The sequence below is a fragment of the Balaenoptera borealis genome (assembly GCF_965194805.1).
Source record: "Balaenoptera borealis genome assembly, chromosome: 15".
Lineage (NCBI taxonomy): Eukaryota > Metazoa > Chordata > Mammalia > Artiodactyla > Balaenopteridae > Balaenoptera > Balaenoptera borealis.
In genome coordinates this window covers 52,915,477-52,939,900 of record NC_138871.1, presented here as the reverse complement: position 1 = coordinate 52,939,900, position 24,424 = coordinate 52,915,477, and the positions used below count along the sequence as shown (strand labels likewise).

Genomic DNA, 24,424 nt, shown 5'->3' with positions numbered 1-24,424 from the left:
TTCCCTTTGATTTCTTCAGTGATCACTTCGTTATTAAGTAGTGTATTGTGTAGCCTCCATGTGTTTGTATTTTTTACAGTTTTTTTCCTGTAATTGATATCTAGTCTCATAGCATTGTGGTCAGAAAAGATACTTGATACAATTTCAGTTTTCTTAAATTTACCAAGGCTTGATTTGTGACCCAAGATATGATCTATCCTGGAGAATGTTCCATGAGCACTTGAGAAAAATGTGTTTTCTGTTGTTTTTGGGTGGAATGTCCTATAAATATCAATTAAGTCCATCTTGTTTAATGTATCATTTAAAGCTTGTGTTTCCTTATTTATTTTCATTTTGGATGATCTGTCCATTGGTGAAAGTGGGGTGTTAAAGTACCCTACTATGATTGTGTTACTGTCGATTTCCCCTTTTATGGCTGTTAGTATTTGCCTTATGTATTGAGGTGCTCCTATGTTGGGTGCATAAATATTTACAATTGTTATACCTTCTTCTTGGATCAATCCCTTGATCATTATGTAGTGTCCTTCTTTGTCTCTTGTAATAGTCTTTATTTTAACGTCCATTTTATCTGATATGAGAATTGCTACTCCAGCTTTCTTTTGATTTCCATTTGCATGGAATATCTTTTTCCATCCCCTCACTTTCAGTCTGTATGTGTCCCTAGGTCTGAAGTGGGTCTCTTGTAGACAGCATATATACGGGTCTTGTTTTTGTATCCATTCAGCCAGTCTGTGTCTTTTGGTGGGAGCATTTTTTTTTTTATATAAGAGTAACCACCTCTTTTTTTATATATATAAATTTATTTATTTTATTTATTTATTTTTGGCTGTGTTGGGTCTTCGTTGCTGTGCGTGGGCTTCTCTCCATTGCAGTGCACTGGCTTCTAATTGTGGTGGCTTCTCTTTGCAGAGCACGGGCTCTAGGCGCTCAGGCTTCAGTAGTTGTGGCACACAGGCTCAGTAGCTGTAGCTTGTGGGCTCTAGAGCGCAGGCTCAGTAGTTGTGGTGCACAGGCTTAGTTGCTCTGCGGCATGTGGGATTTTCCCAGACCAGGGATCGAACCTGTGTCCCCTGCATTGGCAGGTGGATTCCCAACCACTGCGCCACCAGGGAAGCCCTGGTGGGAGCATTTAATCCATTTACATTTAAGGTAATTATCGATATGTATGTTCCTATTCCCATTTTCTTATATGTTTTGGGTTTGTTATTGTAGGTGTTTTCCTTCTCTTGTGTTTCTTGCCTAGAGAAGTTCCTTTAGCATTTGTTGTAAAGCTGGTTTGGTGGTGCTGAACTCTCTCAGCTTTTGCTTGTCTGTAAAGGTTTTAATTTCTCCATCAAATCTGAATGAGATCCTTGCTGGGTAGAGTAATCTTGGTTGTAGGTTTTTCTCCTTCATCACTTTAAGTATATCCTGCCACTCCCTTCTGGCTTGCAGAGTTTCTGCTGAAAGATCAGCTGTTAACCTTATGGGGATTCCCTTGTGTGTTATTTGTTCTTTTTCCCTTGCTGCTTTTAATATGTTTTCTTTATATTTAATTTTTGATAGTTTGATTAATATGTGTTGTATCCTGTATGGGACTCTCTGTGCTTCCAGGACTTGATTAACTATTTCCTTTCCCATATTAGGGAAGTTTTCAACTATAATCTCTTCAAATATTTTCTCAGTCCCTTTCTTTTTCTCTTCTTCTTCTGGGACCCCTATAATTCGAATGTTGGTGCGTTTAATGTTGTCCCAGAGGTCTCTGAGACTGCTCAGTTCTTTTCATTCTTTTTTCTTTATTCTGCTCTGCGGTAGTTATTTCCCCAGTAATGGTTTCTTAAGTTGTTTTTCAGGAACATGGAGCTAGTCTTGCCCAGTTCAAATTGGTCAAGCACACTGACCATTCAACTGGGCCTGTGCAAGTGTCGGATGGATAACCTATTGTTGTCTGAGGGGCAAAAACTCCATCATCAGATCATGCTAATGCCACCATTTTCTGAACACGTGTCTCTTGAAGAAGCATGTAACTCAGATACACCTGTGCAGAACACTGATTACTTCACCTTTTTCTTATCTTCAACCCCCTTTCCCCATGCCTCAGACCACCCTGCTTCTTTATCCTGTAAATATCCCAAGCCCCTCACCTTTAGGGAGGCGGATCTGAGACTTGTTCTCCCATCTCCTCGCTTGGCTGTCTCGTGGATAAACCCTTTCTCTGCTGCAGACTTCCACGTCTCAGTGTTTGGCTTGTTGCGGAGTGGGGCAAACAAACCTGGTTTCGTAATAGTCTGGTAATTCTATTCAATATTATCTGAAGTTATTGTGGTCTCGTCCTGCTGTTGTGTTTATTCTTTTGACTCTGTGAAAGCACAACTCAGAGACATTTAGTTATCTGCATGCAAATGATATACTTGCTTATTTTAAGCAGAATAGTCATTAGGCTGTTGTCAACAAAAAGGGCTTTATAAGAGAAAAGAAAAAACTACAGACACTCTAAGCACAGTAAGTTTTTGGATTCTTTCCATTTGATATTTGGGTTGGGGGAGGCTAATTGATTAGCTGTCATCTAGCAGAGTCTAGTCTGTGAAGTGTGCTCCTGAACGGGTTGCTTAGGGTAAACAAAGGAAATAATTTCAGCCACTGACAGATTCTTCTGACAACTGGAAGATTTTAACTGTGGAATATTCATGCCAGGCCGAGGCTACCATGTTAGGTGAGGTCCGTACCACTTCCCTCCGCAGAATTTCTCAGTTCTCACTCATGGTGATTATTTCCTCCTGCATTTTGTAATTTTAGATGATGAGCTCATCTTTAGTGGGGTTTTGTCTATGGGAATCCTGTGTGGTCCGAGTGGAGAGTATATTCCTTTCAAAGAGATTTTATATTTGCTTCTATCTGCTTGGTATCCATTTTTAAGTTAATTTTTCAACTTGTGGGCCCCTGGTTTCTATAGGTAGTATAAGATTGAGCTCTAGACCTGAGTAAGGGCAGACTATAATTTTAAATTCTCAGGGGAATTTTTTTAAACCAAATCAAGAGGCTCCACCAGGAGATTCTGTTTCCTTGTGCATTTCTGCAGTTTTGTTTCTGGTACACACTTTCACCAAAGGTACAGCCCTTGCAGAGTTCTAACTTTATGTGAAAGCATCAAATCTATCTCTTCATTCTTGTTAACCCAAGGTCTCTTCTGTTGCTATATGTCCATTAAAATTCAAAGTCCTTGGATCCTGAGACCAGTAAACCCCAGGGAGGCCTCCGCCTCAGCTTATCTGACACTCTTGCTCTCCCCTACCCCACAATTTAACTCCCTCTTAATTTTGTGACCACTGAGAATGTTCCCTACTTTCTTGTGAGCTTAGCTTTCCAATTAACAGAAAGCTTAATTTATTTTACCAGCATTTTAAGGTGTTTTGAAAGAAACAGAAGTGAATACATTTATGGAATATATTCATATACATGAAGAAAAATATATTCTAGAACATATTGAATACAAATGTTTTAAATTAGAATATGTGACAGTAATATCTTGAAGACTATCCTGAATAACACATATTCCCTGTGATACTCATAAAAAATACCTTAATATTCATTGGATATTTTCAAGAGTAGTCTTAAGTTTTTTGGTAAATCACACATTTGGCAAATTGGGAGTAGCTTGGACATTGAACTAACTGATCCTTCTGTGAACTGGCCTTTAGGGATCTGGGCTGCTTCCAATCAGCTTCCAGTACTTTTTTAAAGTACAGGTCAGTTCAGTACACTGCACTTGTTTTTCAGTAAAATGTTGACACGTGCCTGCTCAGAATAAATTAACTTGACTATATCAACTGACTTACTTGGTGGAAAAAGGCAATTCACAAACCAGTTCCTATGCTGACTTTTCTCCTGTCTTCCCCCCAGATTCCCACCATTATGGTTTAATCTTCTCTAAGTAACATTAATAATTATTTTCTTTTCTCCACCCAATATCTCACACAGTTTTAATAACAATAAATGAAGGGATAGACTAGTGAATGAAGCAGTTAATCAAATTTTTTTCCTATCTACTTAGTATTTTTTTCCTTCCAGTTTTATTGAGATATAATTGACATAGAGCATTGTATAAGTTTAAGGTATACAGCATAATGATTTGGCTTACATATACCATGAAATGATTATCACTATAACTTTAGAGAACATATATCACCTCATATAGATACAAAATTAAAGAAATAAAAAATGTTTCTTCTTGTGATGAGAACTCTTAACAACTTGTCACATATAACATACAGCAGTTGTACATCACGTTGTACATTACATCCCCAGTACTTATTTATCTTATAACTGGAAGTTTGTACCTTTTGATAATCAATTTTAAAAGAATGGTAAACTTTTAAAATTTTATTTATCATAGTGACACCTGTTGACCTATACCTGAAATTCTGATTACTATAAATATAATGAAGGATGCAATGATAGAAATAGAGAAAAGAAGGACGAGGCAAGAGAAGCATTTTAAAATGTATTAAATTGAGTATTGTACCTCGTTAAAAAAAAAAAAAAGACATTGTAGGAATTGAATATTGAAAGCCAAAAGAGCTGAACTGTAGGACACAGACAATATTAAAATTGAGTTCAGAGATGAATGAAAGTGAATTCTAAAACCCAGGTGGGAGGGGAAGGCTTTACAGAGCAGGTGAGTGTTGAGCTGGATCCCCTGGGTATTGATTCAGGAAACTAGGGTCCTTACAAGCCATTGGCTAAACAAACCCAATAAACTATAGATTACAGCCTGACTATTCACATTATAAAAGTCTCTTCATATAGAGGGCATTTTCTATGATGATCATTTCTGCTTTTCTAATAATATTTAATTTTACAAAACTTCAATTGATATGTTACTTTCCAGCATCGCAGCCGCTGCATGAACGGAAGTAGTTACTTGTTCTGGAGTTTTCCCAGCCACAGTGTTTACTCCAAGCATTAGCTCAAACCCTCTGCTTAGTCATCAGTTGGTTCACTATTCTTTGTAAGTAATTAGGATAAGTGTTCTCAGGGTCAACAGTACACTCACACCACCCTTGACATGGATGAAAGGAATGTGTTAAAATTAAAGGGACTTCTTTTGACAGAGCATTCTTTTTCAGAAAAGGGTAAAGGTTTGAATCCTTCTGATCCTTCTGGAAGAATGTTAGATTTTAGGGGCTGCCTTACATCCAAAGAACCATGCAGAGTGTTTACATGAACCTCTCTATACTGATTGATGGCTCATCCTTTACTGTTTGGAGGTAGAGTGGGGGAAGAGGAGGTTAAAGCAGGTCCATTTTAGATGCCATCCTTTGGGTTTATTACCAGAATTGCCAACAGGATTTTAATAAACAACTTTCTCCCATCCAAGTTTAAGGAGAGAGTTCATTGTAAAATGCTATTGTGTACTTTGTCTTATTTTTCTTGGAAGCTCCTTATAAACTTGCTCCATATCTGCTCAAAATGCTTCAAGAAATGCTCACGGGCTTCCCTGGTGGTGCAGTGGTTAAGAATCCGCCTGCCAATGCAGGGGACATGGGTTCGTGCCCTGGTCTGGGAAGATCCCACGTGCCGCGGAGCAGCTAAGCCCGTGTGCCACAACTACTGAGCCTGCGCTCTAGAGCCTGTGAGCCACAACTACTGAGCCCGTGTGCCACAACTACTGAGCCTGCGCTCTAGATCCCATGCTCCGCAACAAGAGAAGCCACCGCAATGAGAAGCCTGTGCATTGCAACGAAGAGTATAGCCCCTGCTCTCCGCAACTAGAGAAAGCCCACGCACAGCAACGAAGACCCAATGCAGCCAAAAATATAAAAATATAAAAAAATAAAGAAATGCTCACATACTTTTTATCCTTTGTGATCAAAACCTTTCCTCTGGTGTTCTGAGTGGCTTGGCGAGGCCGATCCAGAGTCTATCAGAGGTATGTATTATCTACACCTGCAACCTATGATGGACGGAGACCACATCTATGTAAATACTGGGGACGGGGACTTCCCTGGTGGCGCAGTGAATAAGACTCCACGCTCCCAATGCAGGGAGCCTGGATTCGATCCCTGGTCAGTAAACTAGATGCCACGTGCATGCTGCAACTAAAAGTTTGCATGCCACAACTAAGGAGCCCAGGTGCCGCAATTAAGGAGCCCGCCTGCTGCAACTAAGGAGCCAGCAAGCCGTAACTAAGGAGACAGCAAGCTGTAACTAAGGAGCCTGCGAGCTGCAGCAACTTAACACCAGCACAACTAAATAAATAAATAAATACTGGGGACACAAGAAAGTGTGAGCCTGGAGGAGAGCTGAAGGCACTGCAGTCTTCCTGTGGACTGGACAGCAGACGGCTGGGCAGCCCCTGGCTCTCAGAGTCAGGCAGGGTGGCTGCAGCTCCAAGGTTGGAGCCCCAGCTGCAGGAGGGAGAGGTCCCTGTGTCAGGGGGAACAGCTCCTCTACTCTGCCTATCTTCCTCTCCCTGCTGACTCAGCCGGGTTTGGGCTTGCCCAGGGCTCAATTCATTACCTCCTTATCTTTACAACTTTAGTTCCACAGTTTACAAGCAAATTCTTTCTGGGTTTCTTAGCTGAAATCCCTGGGAAGAAGAATCTGGTTGAGGCCATTTTTTGTGTCAAGCCATCCATAACAGCTAATTGGTCCATGAGTGGCCTGGCTTCCCTTGGAGCAGGAGCCCCCTCTTCTGTCTTGTGGTCACTCGTATCTAAACTCACAAGGTTCCCTGGCATGGAATGACCTGCTTAGGCATAGTTTGGGGCTATGAATGAGTGGGGCAGATTCTCCTAGAAGGGAGGAGAGTGACTGATCAGGCCTGAAGCAGCCCTGATGGTGGCCTCTCAAAGTCCCTTGGGGAAGTGTCTCCTTCAGCCTTTACTCCTGTCAGGGCCCACCTATACCCTGGGGCCTGGGGAAGGAACAGGCATCTCACAGTCCGATCTGGAGCCCACTTGTTTTAGCCTGGATTCTTTAAAAACTGAGCCTGGGGCAAAACTTAACTAAGATTTTATTGGGAAATTAAAATGGAAACTTGGGCAAAGAGAGCGTATTGCCTTAATAACTAGCATGTGTCATAACCTAATGCAAAATTTGCTCAACATTGTTACAAATCAAAGAAAGGCTTAATTCTTAATTTTGGCTTATTAGACTGGCAAAAATGTAAATATCCAGTGTTAGGAGGGTATAGGGAAAATGTAAGAGAGGGTGTATTCTCACAATGGAAATGCTTACCAAAAGCCTTAAAAAGGTGCATACTGTCCAACCCAGCGATTTCATTTGTAGTAGGGATTTGAAAATTTACATGATACTCCCTAGTGTGAAACACAAATGCAGCCCTTTGGTTTTCTACAACTGATCTTATTTCCTCTAAAGCAACTATCTTGATGGAAAGTGAGAGAAAACTAAATTTAGTCCACTCCACTAAATCACAGTTTAATTAAATAATGTAAGCTGTCCATTTAGATCCTCAGTCTATCCAGGGAATTGCTCAGTCTCTTAGCTTTTCTCTCTTCTCCTATTCCACTCCAAGATACTTTTAGGTATATAGGTGATGGGAGGGCTTACATATCCTTATAGTGGAAGGGAAAAGTCTCCTTGGAGTTCATGTATGTTACAATCCCATTTTAGTTATTAACAAAGAGTGCAAGTGTGTTAAAGAAAAAAGTGTAAAGCTACATAGCAAAATCCTACCTTTGAGTTATCTCTGGGAGGTGGGATTGCCCTGGGTCACTACATTCTTTTACATTTACGTATTAGTTCAATTTTATAAGAAGCATACATTAATTTTATAATCAGAAAAAAAATGATATTTTTGTTCCAATAAAAAACAAATAAGTACAACGAAGGATGTTAAGTGGGAAATTTTGATTGAAATGCCAAGATATGATAGTTACTGATCATCAAAGGTGTGAGTTGACCACAAAGATGCAGATCGTCAAAGGAAATTTTCAAAATCTGGTTACCTGTCTCTTGGTCCTCTCATCTAGGGAATCCCTCACCCAGAAAGATGATATAGGAGAGTCAGAAGAAGAGAAGGTTGCAGGGGGGCAGATTTTGAGGGGAGGATTTCTTTGGGAAAATCTAAGGAGTCACCTGCTCCCTCCACTCCAGTCTAGCGAGAGAGGCCTCAAGGAGACTGACCACTGCAGGAGCTTGATGTGGCCTCTGCCGCCACTGGCTGGCTCTGGAAAGCTAAGCAGCCTTGGCAGACAGAAGAGGATCTGGGCATGAACTGCTCTACCTTCAGAGTACAGGTCAAAGGAGACAAGAATTCTGGGGACCAGATGAGGAGGGGGCAGAGGCAAGGTCCACCTGGGGTGAAGCCTGACCAAGAGGGTGGCCAGTCTCTCAAAAGAGACTCAGCCGTTAGAGGCCGGGAGGCAACTGCTGCAGCAGAGGCTGTGGGAAGCAGAGGAGCAGGAGGAGAGGGAGCTGGTTCTGAGGAACCCAGAAGGGGAATCTCCCAGGAGTCTCCCATGAAAGCCCCCAGGAGTCAGCTTTAAACATCTGCCAGGAATCTATGGGTCCTCAGGTGTAGAACTTATAAATCCATTCTACCAGGAACTTTCCTATCCTCCTTCCCTCTGCTCCTTTTCCAACTTCAACCTTAAAGGTTAGAAGCAGCAGCAAGATGAGGAGGAAGAGAGTACGAAAGAGAAGAAACTGAACACAGCCTCCTCCAAGGCTGCAGACCACCCACCTGCCATTGACCCTAGCTTTGTGGGAGTGGGAGAGAAATATTATCTTTGAATGAGGATTTAAACATTGATTAATTAAGTCCGCATTTGTGACTTAAAGTGACCCCTGGACTTTTACCTAAGGATGCACAGAAAAATTTATGAGCTTGACAGGATTTTTACACATGGCCAGGAAAAGACCATCCTAACCCCCACTGGAAGTGATTAGAAAGCCATGGAAGGGGACTTCCCTGGTGGCGCAGTGGTTAAGAATCTGCCTGCCAATGCAGGGGACACGCGTTCAATCCCTGGTCCGGGAAGATCCCACATGCCGCAGGGCACCTAAGCCCACGAGCCACAACTACTGAGCCCACGTGCTGCAACTATTGAAGCCCACACACCTAGAGCCCATGCTCCGCAACAAGAGAAGCCACCGCAATGAGAAGCCCGTGGACCACAACGAAGAGTAGCCCCCGCTTGCTGCAATTAGAGAAAAGCCCGCGCACAGCAACAAAGACGCAACGAAGCCAAAATAAATAAATTAATTAATTTTTTAAAATGTAGGCACAGACTTTAAAAAAAAAAAAAGCCATGGAAGGGATGGACTTGGAGGGTATTATTATGTTAAGTGAAATAAGTCAGACAGAGAAAGACAAATACTGAATGATATCACTTATATGTGAAATCTAAAAAATAAAACAAACTAGTGAATATAACAAAGAAGAAGCAGACTCACAGATATAGAGAGCAAACTAGTGGTTACCAGTTGGGAGAGGGAAGGAGGGAGGGACAAGACAGGGTTAGAGGATTAAGAGATACAAACTATTATGTATAAAATAAATAAGCTACAAGGATATATAGTACAACACAGGGAATATAGCCAATATTTTATAATAACTATAAATGGAATATAACCTTTAAAAATTGTGAATCACTATGTTGTACACCTGAAACATATAATATTGTACCTCAACTATACCTCAAATTTTTAAAAAGTCAGTGGAGGACAAGAATAAAGTGGCTTTGACGAATACAACCCACAAGTCCTGTGTGTTCAACATACTGGTTGTACAAGATTCCTTTCTTAGAAACCACTCTGCCTTGAGTTCCTAGATACACTGAAACAGTACCACTTAGATGTCAGCAAGAGTCCCTCATTCTTTGGAGGTCTGGGTGATTCCACAGCCTGGAAAAGTTTGATCTTGTCCAATAATTTCTCTTCATTCCCAGAAATTTACTCACCTAAGATGCCCCTAGCCTCTTATTTCTGTGTTTATTTTGCTTTCCACTCTTTCCTCTCATCAGCCTGGATGCAGAAATAGCAGCTCTTGGCATTCCCTCCATAGAAGAATCTCCTCACACAAAGAGCAGTTGTGAGTAGTGGAGACTTAACTGAAGTTTTTCCATCTCCTCAAAGTGGGGCAGTGTTTGATGGTCAAGGAGGTTTCTTTAGTAAAAGTTCAGTTGAGTTCCACAACATTTATTGAGTGACTGCTATTACCAGGTACTGTGATAAATGCTGGAGACACAGAGTAAATGATATTCTCTATCCTCAAGATACTTATAGTCTAGCTGGAGAGAGAATGCAAGAGAACATGGTAAATGCCTGTTAGAGCCCAGGTTGCCATGGCAGCACACAGTGGCGGTGGGGGGAGCCATGTAAACAAGCCTAAGGTGATTATGGGGGGGAGTCAAGGAAGATGTCCCTCTGTGATAGAATAGAAGAGTGATAAAATAGCAGACTGGAAAGAGAATCAAATAAAAATTTGAGAACAAAAAAATACAATAAGAGATGTTAAAAACTCAAGGGATGGATTCAACAACAGTTTAGACACATGAGAAGAAAGAGTCAATGAATCAGAAAACATGGTAGAGGAAACTATCTAGAATGAAGTAAAGAGAGACAACAAGAGAGAAAATACAAAAGCAAGGGTAAGAGACACAGAATACAGTGAGAAGGTCTTACTTATACCTACTTGGAGTCTACTTGGAGCTGAGAATGAGCAGAGACAGTATTTGAAGATAATAACTAAGAATTTTCCAGAACTGATAAAAGACTTCAAGCTCAGAATCAAGAAGAGCAACAAATTCCAAGATAATTTAATTAAATCTATTCTTGGAACATTAAAATAAATCTGCAAAAAACAAAACAAAAAAATATTAAAGATAAGCAGAAGAGAAAAAATATTATTTTCAAAGGAGCAACAGACAGCTGACTTCTCAACAGCAACAATGCAAGCCAGAGAACAGTGTAATATTGTCTAAGTGATAAAAGAAAATTGCTAGTCCAAAATTCTATATCCAGCTAAACTATCCTTCAAGAATAAACATGAACAAGTTAAAAAAAAAAAAAAGAATAAAGAGGAGAAGACTTTTTTTTTTTTTGGCCACACCGTGCGGCATGCAGGATCTTAGTTCCCTGACCAGGGATTGAACCTGTAGAAGTGCAGAGTCTTAACCACTGGACCACCAGGGAAGTCTGAGAAGACATTTTTAGACAAAAACTGAGTGATTTATTGACTAGCAGAAACACTCTATTAATTTTCTATTTCTGCATAACAAATTACTACAAACTTAGCAGCTTAAAACAACACCCACTTATTATCTCACAGTTCAGGGAGAAGTCCAGGATCAACTAGGTTCTCTGCTCAAACTATCACAAGGCTGAAATCAAAATGTTGGCCAGGGCTAGGGTCTCATCTGAGGCTCAAAGTCCTCTTCCCAAGATCACGTTGTTGAAAGTGAGGTCTAAAAAAAGTCTGAGATTTGAGAGTATACAAATCATATTCTCTGATACAATGCAATTACACTAGAAAAAAAATTTTTTTAACTGCACACTTACTTGAAAATTAAGAAATACTTCTTAATAACACATAGCTCAAGTAAGGTATCACAAAGGAAATTAGAAAATATTTTGAACTGAATGTTAACAAAATTTCTATGTATAAAAATTTGTGGGATACAGCTGATAAGGGGAAATTTATAGCCTTAAATGCATATATTAGAAAATAAGAAAGGTTAAAAATTAATGGGCTAAGATTCTACTTCAAAAAGTTAGAAAATAAGACATGGGATACTATATTATTATTCACAAAGATTCACTCCCTCTCTCTGGGCACTGGCATCAGGTTTAGCTGTATTTCCTGCTCCGGTCAATGGAATGTGTACAGAAGTGTTACATGTCACATCTAGGCAGAATTTTTACATATGGTTCACCATCCTGTCTCTTTCCTCTGCCATAATGATTGTCAATGCTCTAGACAGTGGCTGTTCTGCCAGCTTGAGCCACAAAGTGAAGACAATGTGGAAAAGAACCCAGCTAACCTGGATGGAACAGGCAGCATGAGTGAGAAATAAATGATGTTTTGAAAGCCCTGAGAGTTGGGGGGGATTGTTTGTTACTGCAGCCTAACTTAGCCAATCCCGACTCTTACAAAAGTACAAAAGAAACCCAAATACAGTAAAATAAATGAAATAATAAGGATAACAGCAAAAATCAGTGAAATGGTAAATAACATGCCATAGAGAGGATCAACAAAATCAAAAGTTGGTTCTTTGAAAAGACCAATAAAATTTACAAATCCTTGCAAATTATCAAGAAAAATAAAAAAAGAAACACAAATAATCAATGCCAGGAATGAAAAGCAGATATCACTATAAATTCTATAAACATGAAAAAGATGAGGATTTTTATGAATAACTTTATGTGTAAAATGTGAAAAACTAGATGAAATGAATATATTTCGTAGAAAAACACAACTTATTAAATACTGATCAAAGAAGAAATAGAAATTTGAAGTCCTATAATTTTTAAATAAATTGAATCAGTATTTATAAACCTCCCCATAAATAGCTAAGGGAAAAATAATGCTTACCATATACAGACTCTTCGGGGAATACAAGAAAATGGCATACCTTCCAATTCATTTATAAGGCTAGTATAACTTTGATACCAAAGCCAATGAAGATTGTTCCATAAGAGAAAAATTAGCCAAATCTCACTCAGGAACATGGATACAAAAATCTTAACCAAAATATAGTATTAGAAAATCAAATCAAACTATATATAAAAAGGAGGGGCTTCCCTGGTGGCGCAGTGGTTGAGAATCTGCCTGCCAATGCAGGGGACACGGGTTCGAGCCCTGGTCTGGGAAGATCCCACATGCCGCGGAGCAACTGGGCCCGTGAGCCACAATTGCTGAGCCTGCGCGTCTGGAGCCTGTGTTCCGCAACAAGAGAGGCCACTATAGTGAGAGGCCAGCGCACCGCGATGAAGAGTGGCCCCCACTTGCCACAACTAGAGAAAGCCCTCGCACAGAAACGAAGACCCAACACAGCCAAATAAATAAATAAGTAAATAATAATAATAATAATAATAATAATACTCCCTTACTCAACCTGATGTGGTCTCTCCCCGCTTGGAACCCTTAGCCATTTAAAAAAAAAAAAAAAGGAAAATACAACCAATGTCAGAGACAGAATGGCCCCAAAGATGTTCACATCCTTATCCTCAAAACCTGTGAATATCATCTTACATGGCAAAAGGGACTTTGTAGATGTGATTAAATTAAGGGCCATGAGCTGGGCAGATTATCTTGTAGTATCCCTGTGGGCCCAATGTAATCACAGGAGTCCTTATAAGAGGAAGGCAGGAGGATCAGAGTCTGAGAGAAGATGTGACCATGGGAAGCACAGATTGGAGTGATGAGCTTTGAAGATGGAGGAAGGGGTCACCAGCCATGGAATGCAGCTGGCCTCTAGAAGCTGCTAAAGATAGGGAAACATGTTCTCCCCTTGAACCTCCAGAAGTGCAGCTCTAAGCCAACACCTTGATTTAGCCCCTAAGACCCACTCTGGCCTTCTGATCTCAAGAATTGTAAGATAACAAATGTGCTAGTTTTAAGCCACTATGTGTTTGTTAATTTGTTAAAGAAGCAATAGGAAGCTAATACAACTAGACTGATCTTATTCTAGAAATGCAAGGATGGTTTAACATTTGCAAATCAAAGTATTTCACCATATTAATAAATTTAAAGGAGAAAAATTATGACTATCTCAAAAAATGTAAAAAAAAGTATTTGTAAAAATCAACTTCAATCATAATTTTTTAAAAAATTCTTTTAACTAGGAATAGAAGGAACTTCCTAAATCTAATAAGGGATATCAGAAAGCAATGGAGTAATTACCATAAAAGCTAGCAGTTACCTTTACGAGGTCTGGGGTTGTGTTTGGGAAGGGATATAAAGGGGGACTTCTAGCAAGCTGGTAAAACTCTATTTCTTGACTCTAGTTGGTGGTAAACAAGAGTTTGCTTTAGTCTAGCACAGGGAATATAGTCAATATTTTATTATAACTTTAAATAGAGCATAATTATAAAAATATTGAATCACTATGTAGTATACCTGAAACTAACAATAATATTGTAAATCAACTATACTTCAATTTTTAAAAAAGGTGCTTTATAATAATTATGTTCTAGGTACTTTCCTTTAATTGTGTTATTTTTCACAATAAAAAACGTTTTTAAACAGATAGAAAAGAAAGATTTGAAAAGCAGATAGAGCAAAGCTGTTGTTTAAGGCCTAAAAGTGCTATAATCACTGAAGGGCAGACACTCAGGTTGGCCTTAGGAGTGGTGGGGCTTAAAATCAGACCAGCTAAGGTGAGCTGAAAAGGCTCTGGTTGCTGGTGGGTGAGGCTGGCTTCTCTCCCCAGAATGGCAGTAACTGGGCAGGGAACCAGTACTGACCAAGGCTAGGAGGAAGGATGGGCCCCCATTCTTGGGAGGGTACCACTGCAGCAGTCCTGCAAGATGCCACAAAAGCCACCAAAGAGAAGCAGGTGTCACCTGGGAGCCCAGGGAACAGAACAGACAGGCTGATGGGAGGGAGTTTCGTGCATGGAGGGAGGTGCTAGTATCTCAATCATGAAGTGGGTGGGTGGAGATAGGAGACACTCCAGAGCTCTCATCTCCCAGGCCTAGGAAAACTTTTAATGTTCTAGGATTCTAAAATTAACATAACTGGGGGGAAGGGAATTGGATAAAGGTAGTCAAAAAGTACAAGTTTCCAGTTATAAGATTAATAAGTACTAGGGATGTAATGTATAATATGATAAATATAATTAACACTGCTGTATGCTATATATGAAAGTTAAGAGAGTAAATCCTAAGAGTTCTCATGAGGAAAGAAGTATTTTGTTTTCTTTTTCTTTTATTTTGTATCTCTGTGAGATGATGGATTTCATTAAACTTTGCTGTATGTAAGTCAAATCATTATGCTGTACACTTTAACTTATACAGAGCTGTACGTCACTTATATCTCAATAAAACTGGAAGGAACAAATAAAATAAAAAACATAACAAATAATTACTAATTATGCACAAGCACAAAGAATTCATGGTTTTGAAACTTGCCTTTGTTCGGCCTTTTTCCTTATCTAGTGATCACCCCCAGCTTTTCTGGCAGCTGTCAAAGGGAAAAACTGACCATACAAGCCAGCCCCTGGCAGAATTCATGTCAACATTCTAGGAGGGCTGGTTGGGCTAGCCAGTCCACAGCACTGATGATTAAGACATGAGTTACATCATGGGCCAGAAATGCTATGAGCCAATAATCATGGTAATAAGTAAAAGTTGGTTTCTGTATATAAGGATTTGGGCTATGACTACAGAAGACTGGGAAGGCAGTTGTCATTCGGCTCTACATCACATACCCTGATGACCTGGGTGGATGAAGGGACTGTTGACTGTGAACTAAAGGTTTAATTCATATTCAAAGTTAGTATTTAGGGTTCCTGTTGGGAACCCCAAATGGCAAATACAATAGTGTGAAAGAAGAGGCTGGCGAGAACATCTGAAGAGGTGGGAGAACATCTCTTCATCAGGCTCTCTCTCCCTCTGGATGGCCTAACGACTCATGGCCACTGTGATAACCAGTATAAATAGGAGTGATTTGATGGGGGCAAGGGGATGTTGGAATAATCATATATAATACATCTTTGAGTCAGTGCATAGGAAGAACCAAACATCTTGACAGCTTACTGTTGACACTGACATGACTTCTCTATTGCAGGAAACTCTTGCCCGGGATAATAAAAGTTGTAACTATCATTTTTTGCAGAAATTTCAAGAAGAAAAACATTTAAATGAACTTTGCAACTTTTCAATATTTTGCATCCAACCACTCTCTAAGACTCTGAAATCCTTGCCTCAAAACCCTCCCCTTGCCCTAATAATCCTCAACTATTGTATCATGATTCTTGTCCAGTCCCTAATCAAGCCCCCTCACTGGAAGAGCTGCCTTCAAATAGACCCCAACACTTCCTAAATATCCCGACTTTGCCTCCCCATTTTAGATGCTACTCTGGCTCTGCAGCGTAGTTAGTGTTCTCCCTTCCTGCGATGAGAACTCAGCTTTACATTATCACAAAGTTGTTTTGAGGGTATTTTCAGGGAGCCACCATTCAGTTATTGAGGCCCACCGAGATCCAATGGAGACCTCCTTCACCACTGCAGCTCAAGACCCCTGATTCAGAAACAGTGTCCCCTTCTGAGGCCCTCGATCCCCTCAGGGGTCTTTCAGGCTTCACTAGTGAGGGATGTAAGGCTTGTCCTGGGCCCAAGTTCCAATTTCTTATTTTAAGTCTCCTTTTTATTGAGCTCCCCAAATACTGAATCTATTTTGTCTCCTAGCAATAAGGAACCCTTTTCAGGAATCCTTTGATTACCTGACCATATTTGAAAATCTTTTCTCCTTGGTACATATCCGCCTTATCACTAACCAGGCAACTATTTGTCTATGTCCGTCCTGGTCATTTATTGTTGTGCATATATTAGAATAAAGTTTATGGAGAAGAGGACAGGTGTGGGTCCCAATAAGTCCGTCCCTAAGCCAGCCCAGGGAAAAATTTTGTCTCAGGCCACTGATCAACACCTTATGAGAACTTTCCTCAGACTAGTTTTGTCTGTGACAGTTTGGATCAGCAGAGATCTCTCCACACTCTTCATCTGCTGAGAACTGTAAGTTCAACAGAGTTGCCATTGGGTAAGGTCTAGCTGTGAGGTTGGGGGTCCCCGAGCCAGAGGATACACAAGCAACTCTCCACTGACATTCCCAGTCTTAGTATAAACCTCTGTCCATGCCTTCCTTGGACCCAACTTCTGCATCTTACCTGTATTGATGCTATTGCCCAAATTTGTGTACTTATCTTTCTAAGTAGCATAATTTCACTAAGGATAATTCAGAATTACAGTGGCCACTATAAGAACTTTTGATATGAACAAAGTTATTCACTTGAGAAGTGCCTTTGAAGGAAAAGGGAACATAATTGCAAACATCCAATGGTCTTCGTTTTTTTATTAGCATGAGGAAGCATCCAAAAGAAATTGGATTCCAAAATTGCCTCCTTAACAGATTCCTTGGCCAAAGCAAAAGAAAAATATGAACAATTTAAAACTATCTGTCTTTTAGATCTCCCACAAATCACAACTCAAACACACTATTCCTCTTCCTCTATCCTACATTCTTCCATCTACTGCTGCCCCATCTCTCCCTCTGACCCCCTCTCCTTCCCTCCTAGCCGGCCAGGTACCCCAAACCTCACTTAACCTCTTTAAGGGAAACCTCCTTCAGCATAGAGAAAAACTCTTATGGTGAATTTTAAGCTCTGGTTCCATTCTCAGCTGAAAGCCATTGCCTAAGACTCTCCAAGGCCTAGATAAGATAGAACATTGCAGAGGAATTTAGAATAGTTTGAGGGACATGTAATCCAGAGTGGCCAGGTATACACCAATTAGTGCATATGTTGCAAAAAGTTCGATGAAAAAGTCAGAATGGGAAGACCTCCAATGATGACTTAAAAGACCTTGAATTGTATAGGAAGCTGAAGGGACTTAGAAACACTGCAGATGTCGGTCAAGGACTTTTGGAGGCTATCCTCTGCCTTTCCTGTGAAATTAGTGTTCTGATTCAGTTCTTCAAGCCAAAAAAAGAGAAGCCTGATGGAGACTTTAGGGATAGGTTCTTTAATATGTTGCGACAGCATTCAGTAGTAAATCTTGAAGCAGAGGTGACCCCGGCTCTCCCTCTTATCTTTTTGTGAATGGCCTGAAAGCAGAAATAGGGGATTTAATATGCAAGCAAAAAGTAGGGTGGGAAATAGGCCCATGGCCAGACCTCCAAAACCTTGAAAGAGCTCTATTTTAAAAGAGCTCTAGAACTAAGAAACTAAAGGGAGAAGAAAGAAAGAAGTTATCAATGAAGGTGTTCAATTTCCCATTCTCCCCGCAAACCCACAAGGAAACATTTCTCTAAAAATTAAAAGACAGTCTTAAAATTTTGATTGATATGGTCACAGTAATATCAATCTTAAACCTGAGCACTATTATACAGATCTTCCTCAACTTATAATGGGGTTACATCCCGATAAACCCATCGTAAGTTGAAAATATCCTAAGTCAAAAATGCATTTAGTAAACCTAACCTATCATCATAGCTTAGTCTTGCCACCCTTAAATGTGCTCAGAACTTACATTAATTAGCCTGCGATTGGGCAAAATCATCCAACACAAAGCCTATTTTATAATAAAGTATTGAATATCTCTTTTAATGTATTGACTACTGTACTGAAAGTGAAAAACAGAATGGTTGTGTGGGTACAGAATGGTTATAAGTGTATTGGTTGTTTCCCCTTGTGATCACGTGGCTGACTGGAAGCTGCCACTCGCTGCCCTGCCCTGCCCAGCATCATGAGAGAGGATCTTACCGCACTTTGCTAGCCTGGGGAAAAAGACCGAAATTCAAAATTCGAAGGGTGGTTTCCACCAAACTGGTATCACTTTCCTACCATCTTAAAGTTGGAAGAAATCAAACCATCATAAGTCAGGGACCCTCTGTACAACCCTTTCCTTGGAGTCAACAAACTACGTGGTCAGGCATCTATCTAATAATCCTAATTATCTAAAACCACACTGTCCCTAGGCCCCGGCACTTAACCATCAGCCCTGTACTTTTAACCAAGGAATGTTCTTTTCTCCTTTGTGACACTACACTCATTAACTTAATAGCAAGGGATTTACTGTGTGAATGGAATTGCCACATTAAATGCTCTCCTGACAGCCACTTCCCTCCAGTCCCTGAGGACCTCCCTGTTCATAATGAGGTCCTGGCTAATTTGGATATTGATTTGCCAGTACTTTTGTGGGTAAATCAAACATAGATTGAAGCTCTCTTGTGGGCAAACAATTCCACTGACATTCTACTAGAACTAAACCCATCAAGGTTCAGACTGACGCACCTAAACCTCTACCCAAGCTTGCACAATAGGCTTTAAAACAAGGCACTAAGGAAGGAATAAAACTAAAATCAAAAGCCATAAAGAGAAAGGAGTCTTCATACCTCATCCTAGTCCTTGTAATACTCCTATCGTCCCAGTCAAAAGCCCAGTGGCAGGAATACAGATTCACTTAGGTCCCTGGGGCCATAAATAAGTCACTCTCCACTTCCCTTTAGAACCAAACTCAAATACTGTTTTATCCTCAAGGCCTAAGGAGACTGACCACGTGTTGTACAATTGTAGAACTCTGTTGTGCTTTCTTTGGTGTCTCTTTAAATCAAAAGTTAATACCTGTCTTCTCCAAGGAAAATCAACAACATACTTGGACTGGTATGCCTCAGCTTCTGAGATGCCCTCCTACTTTTCACAAGTCCTCAACCAGGACCTCCAGAGCTTTAAATTGCCCTGTGACCCTATTCTTAGCCAATATGTGGATAATCTTTCTTGTTCCAAAGATGAGGCAAGCTCTAAGGCTGATTCATCTCTCTGCTTCCTCTTTTAGCTCAGGGAGGGCATATGGTTTCCAGAGAGAGGTTAACAATTTGTCAAAGGAAAGTGCACGACCTAAGACAAGATTTATTCCATGGAGGCAAATCTCTTAATCCAGACAACCAGCTGTGCAAAAGGTACCCGGCCAACTAAGAGACAATTATGAGGATTCCTGAGTCTTACTGGCCACTGCAGGCTGCGTGTTCCCAAGTTTTCTGAAACTCCCATACCATTATTTGACTTGCCCAAGTCTCTGGTAACCAAACCTTTTCTCTGAGAACAAACATGAACTTGTTTTTTGTGAGTTCAAATGAGGTGTTCAATACCCTCCTACTTTGGGCCTAACTAAACATCATAAGCCTTTCAACCTATAAGTAAATCAGAGATCTCACTAAGCCCTTAACTTCATGAGAATAAAGACTAATAGCTTAGCCTCTCTTGCGATCCAATGGCAAGAGCTTCCCACTTTGTTGAGGGGCAGCAGCTAAACAAATAGTCTCCTATTGGCTTGGCTTTAGAGTCTCCTTTAAACCAGATGGTCCCTCGTGCTGTACCATCTTTGTTGCTCCCTGAAAATACACACTTCTCATTAAGTCGATTTACCTCCTGCGAACTTCCTTCCTTTCTCTGAGATGCTACAGAGATTGTCAAGGCAGTGCTCTCCCTCACTCTGGTAAGCAATGAACTCAGCTTCACTTATCAGCAAGTTAATTCGGTAGCATTTTTGAGCTGGCAAATGACAGTGGTCTTTATCAGAATGTGTCCTAAACTCTCATCTGAGAAATCCCAGATTATTAAAAAATAAAAACAACCACCACACTTTCTATTTGTCATTGATTTTGGCAAATATTACTGATTGGATCATGGTTGTTCTTTGTTCTTGTTCCTACAGCCCCTTACTCCCCTGAAAGATGTTGGTCACTAATGGGCTGGGGTCCTGTCTCTGCTGGAAAAGAGCCGTGAAGGGGTCCAGCATGTGTTCTGTGGTGCTGAGGGGCAGTTTGTCATAAGCTTTCACCATGATGCTGTGTTCCTCCTTCCCATGCCGCATGCCCACACAAATATTGATGCACCCGCGGAAGAAACAGGCAGCAATACCCCTTCAGTTAGTTCCCTGGAGTCCAGCAAACTGGGGGAGGGGTTGGCTAAGGATTGGAGAGAAAAGAGGGAGGAGAGGAGTTTTCCTTATTTTGTCAGGATTCCTCTTATCAGCTCTGCTTTTCTTTGCCTGCCCTAGGGCTGACTCTGGGGAATGCCAGATTGGGGCAAATCGCAGGGTGTCCTCAGGCCACCCTCACCCAAAGGACACGCACACCTCTCTCCAAGTGAAATCTGGTTCTGGTGACCAGCAAGGGCAGGCAAAGGGTAACAAAAAGCCGGCTAGAGCAGTTGACAGAAGTAGGTGACGAGGAGTTTGCGTAAATTGAGTAAACTGCCAAAGCTGTCCCCATTTTCCTTCATCTATCTCCTGGTCTCTAGGAGCTCAGGACAGACCCCAGAGCAGCAGCCAAGGTGAGGAAGTCTGCCCCCCAAACAAGGAATGGAGCAGCATTTGAAACCTAGAGAAGAGGATATCTACGGGGGGGGGGGCGGGGGGGGGAGTTGGGGGCGACAAGGGGGGGCGGGGGCGGGGTAGGAAGGCTGCCTTCAACAGATAACCCCTTGTGGCTGCAGAGGCAAAGGGCCCAGGAGCCTGAGCTCCACTTGACAAAAACTTCCCACGGTTACAGTTGTCTAGAAGCACGAAGCAGTGAGTCTTCTGATACTTAAAAGCTTGCTCTAACTCTTCCGTATTCTGGAATCTTCGGTCTGTGCCATGCACTATGTCACTTAAATAGTTTTGTCGCTTTGGTCTCGCTGTGATTTCTTTTTTTTTTTTTTTTTTAGAAATTCACGTTCTTTTATTTATTTATTTATTTATTTATGACTGTGTTGAGTCTTCGTTTCTGTGCGAGGGCTTTCTCTAGTTGTGGCAAGTGGGGACCACTCTTCATCGCGGTGCGCGGGCCTCTCACCATCGCGGCCTCTCCCGTTGCGGAGCACAGGCTCCAGACGCGCAGGCTCAGTAATTGTGGCTCACGGGACTAGTTGCTCCGCGGCATGTGGGATCTTCCCAGACCAGGGCTCGAACCCGTGTCCCCTGCATTGACAGGCAGATTCTCAACCACTGCGCCACCAGGGAAGCCCTCGCTGTGATTTCTTGAGTGATGGCCTCCATCCCCACACGGGACTGTACGTTGGGGTCGCCCCAGGCGGGGCCACCATAACCAGTGTCAGGCAGAGGGTGTCGTCCGCCTCTGCCCCCGAGGCCGCGCTGTAATCCTTTGAACTTCTTAGTCCCCACAGCACCGGGCTAAGTCCTAGAGCTCGGTACAGCTTTGATCACAGTCTTCAGACACCAGAATTAAGAAATATGTAAATACCAAGTTGGAGAAACAGCTTAAAAAGTTTAAGAAATCCAGACCAACAGGATTCCGCAGAGGACAGGCCTGCCAGTTGGGGTGGGGGGAGACAGGTTGGAAAGAGGAACTCCGCTCTGAAAAAACAACGTTCAAGTCTCTCGCAGTGGAGGCGTCCCGAGAGTCGCTGGACTCCGAACCGGCGGGTTCTCCCGAGAGCCCCGCGGGTGGCGCGCAAGGCTCGCGCGGCCCAGCAGGGCGGGACCCGGGCGGCAGCCGGCGGCTCTCCGGGGAGGCTCGCTCTAGGAGTTGGGAGTGACCGGCCGGCCGGCCTCTCCCGGGATTTGTGACGTGCCGGACAGCGGTGGTGACGGGGCCACCACATAAAGCCGGGTCGTCGGGGCGGGGGTCTCCCAGGCCAAGAGCCACGATGGGATGGGGAGGGGGTGGGGAGCGAGGCGCCCCCGAGCGCCGGGGCTCCGCGCAGCATTAAAGTGAGCGCCGAGTCGGCGGTGGCGGCGGCGGCGCGGGGTGGCGCCTGTACGGCCGCGAGCACCCAGCACGCGCCTGGCTGCTGCAGCCGCGTTGGCGGCCCGCGCCCCCGAGGCCACGCCACGCCCCCGCGGGGGTGGAGCCGCGGCCGGGGGCGGGTCCGCAGCTGGCGGCGCCCAGGCCTGGGGCGGGGGCTGTGGCAGCAGCTGCGGCGGCGGCGGCGGCGGCGGCGGCGGCGGCGGCGGCGGCGCCAGGAGCTGCTGCAGCAGAGGCGGAGGCTGCTCCTGGACGCGTCCGGGCCGCTCAGCCGGAGCCCCAGCCCGGAGACGCCGGGCGGTGCGCTGGGTGCTGCGGCTGCTGCCCGCCGGCCGCCGCCCGGGCCCCCGCTGCCACCCGGGCCCCGGCCGCCGCTCGCGCCCGGGTCGACCCCGCCCGCGTGTGTGCCCCAGCCGGGACGCCGCCCCCGACCGAGTCTCCACTTCTCGGCCGCACCTCCCATGACAGCGCCCGCTCGAAGATGGCTGCGAAGGGCGCGCACGGCTCCCACCTGAAGATGGAGAGCGAGCTGGAGCGCTGCCGCGCCGAGGGCCACTGGGACCGCATGCTAGAGCTGGTCCGGCATATGCAGACGCTAGTCGTGCCCGGCGGCGGGGGCGGCCGGCGAGCCAGCCCGAACGCCGTGCTCACCTCTGTGGACTCCGGTGAGTGAGGGAAGGGGCCGGTTCACAAGCGCGGAGCGCGCGAAGGGCGCCTCCTCCAGGAAGCGGGCCCCGACTGCGTGGGGCCGGCGGTGGCTGCTTTCGGTATTACCCTTCCTACAGTGCTGGTCTTAGGAGCAACCAGGGTAGTAAGGAAGGTTCTTCTGCCCAAGGAGAAAACTCACATGCAGGGTGCTTTGGGGAAAAGAGAGAAACGGCTTTTGCTCTCTGCCCTTTCGGATCATGTGGGCTGCTCAGACTGCTGTGAAATGGTGGTTTCGGCACGCATCAGATTGGGGCTTAGGGCGGACTCTTGCGCCGCCCCTCCAACCCCCATTCCGGTTCCTAAACTCCGTCAGGTGAAGGCTGTGCCTGTCTCTCCTTGCCCTCCCCCTCTTTCCCCCAAGTCAAATTGACGGCGAAGCTCTGTGCACAGCCAGTATGGTTGGCGGCTTGACGAGCGCCAGGGTGGAGTGGTGGAGAAGTGGGAAAGAGGCCTGGTAAGCCTCAGTTTCTTCTTCTGAGTTCTGGCTCGGGACGCATCTAGCCCTGGCAGTCTGTGGCTTTAGCAGTAGGGCTGGTTTGGCTGGGCTGGGCTCTTGTGCTGGGGCGGGAAGGCACCCTGATGTGGCAGTGGGGGAACACCCCGCCCCAGTCTCCAACCTCAAACCTGTTCCTGGTGCCTTCAGCTCAGCCTGGAGAGCCCTCCCTGAGCCCTCTGTTTGTGCGCAGCCAACTTTAGAGCCTTTGTGGAAGGAGGCAGGGAGTAAATAAATACAGATATAAAGAGTTTTAAAGACTGCCCAGCCTGTGGAAGGCTCTGTGAGGAGACAGAATGATAACGATAATAGTAACGGTAATAGCTAACTCGCTCACTCACTGTGTGCCAGTGTACTAAGCACTGTAATCAACTCAGTTTCTCCCAACAACCCCATGAAGCAGGTACTCTTGTTTGCCACTTACAGATAAAGAAACTGAGGCACAGAGAACTTAAGTAACTTGATCATCCAGCCAATAAGTGGTGGAACCAGGATTTGAACCCAGGTTTCTGAGTACATCCTTTTAACCACTTGCACCATTACCTCCCCAAGAAGTATAACACAAAATCCCAGCTTGAAGAGTTGACAAAATGGATGGGAAGACAGAGGGGCGATCAGAGGGCAATTGTGTTAGATTATGGTGCTTAGAGGAAGAGGAGGTTTCAGGAAGCAGCAGAACTGGTACTGGCCTCTAACTGGTGTTGGGAAGGGCAGAGTATGTTTGCCCAATGAGGAGGAAGGATAGATGGACACTGAGGGGGCTAGGTGGCAGGAATGGACAGTCGGTTTGAGGCTTTGAGGTAGGTCTG

The 24,424-nt window shown here is 43.5% G+C and overlaps 1 protein-coding gene and 1 long non-coding RNA gene across 9 annotated transcripts in view; one reads left to right on the top strand and one right to left on the bottom strand.

Moving 5' to 3' along the window:
* TTC7A (tetratricopeptide repeat domain 7A) overlaps window positions 1-24,424 on the top strand; it is a 184,527-nt gene that overhangs the window by 13,752 nt on the left and 146,351 nt on the right. For 7 of the 8 annotated variants that reach the window (XM_082358066.1, XM_082358064.1, XM_082358065.1 and 4 more), the window contains exon 1: window positions 22,754-23,079. The exons of the other annotated variant lie outside the window; for it this stretch is intronic. In XM_082358066.1, coding sequence (XP_082214192.1) covers window positions 22,896-23,079 — 184 coding nt within the window. In that variant the 5' untranslated portion in view covers window positions 22,754-22,895. Of the gene's footprint in view, window positions 1-22,753; window positions 23,080-24,424 lie in introns of those variants that run through there. 8 annotated transcript variants of the gene reach the window in all.
* LOC309612488 lies at window positions 797-23,058 on the bottom strand. Its single transcript, XR_014235188.1, has 2 exons — window positions 22,926-23,058; window positions 797-17,770 (listed from the first exon to the last, which is right to left on the bottom strand). It is a non-coding gene; the product is annotated as an uncharacterized lncRNA (long non-coding RNA).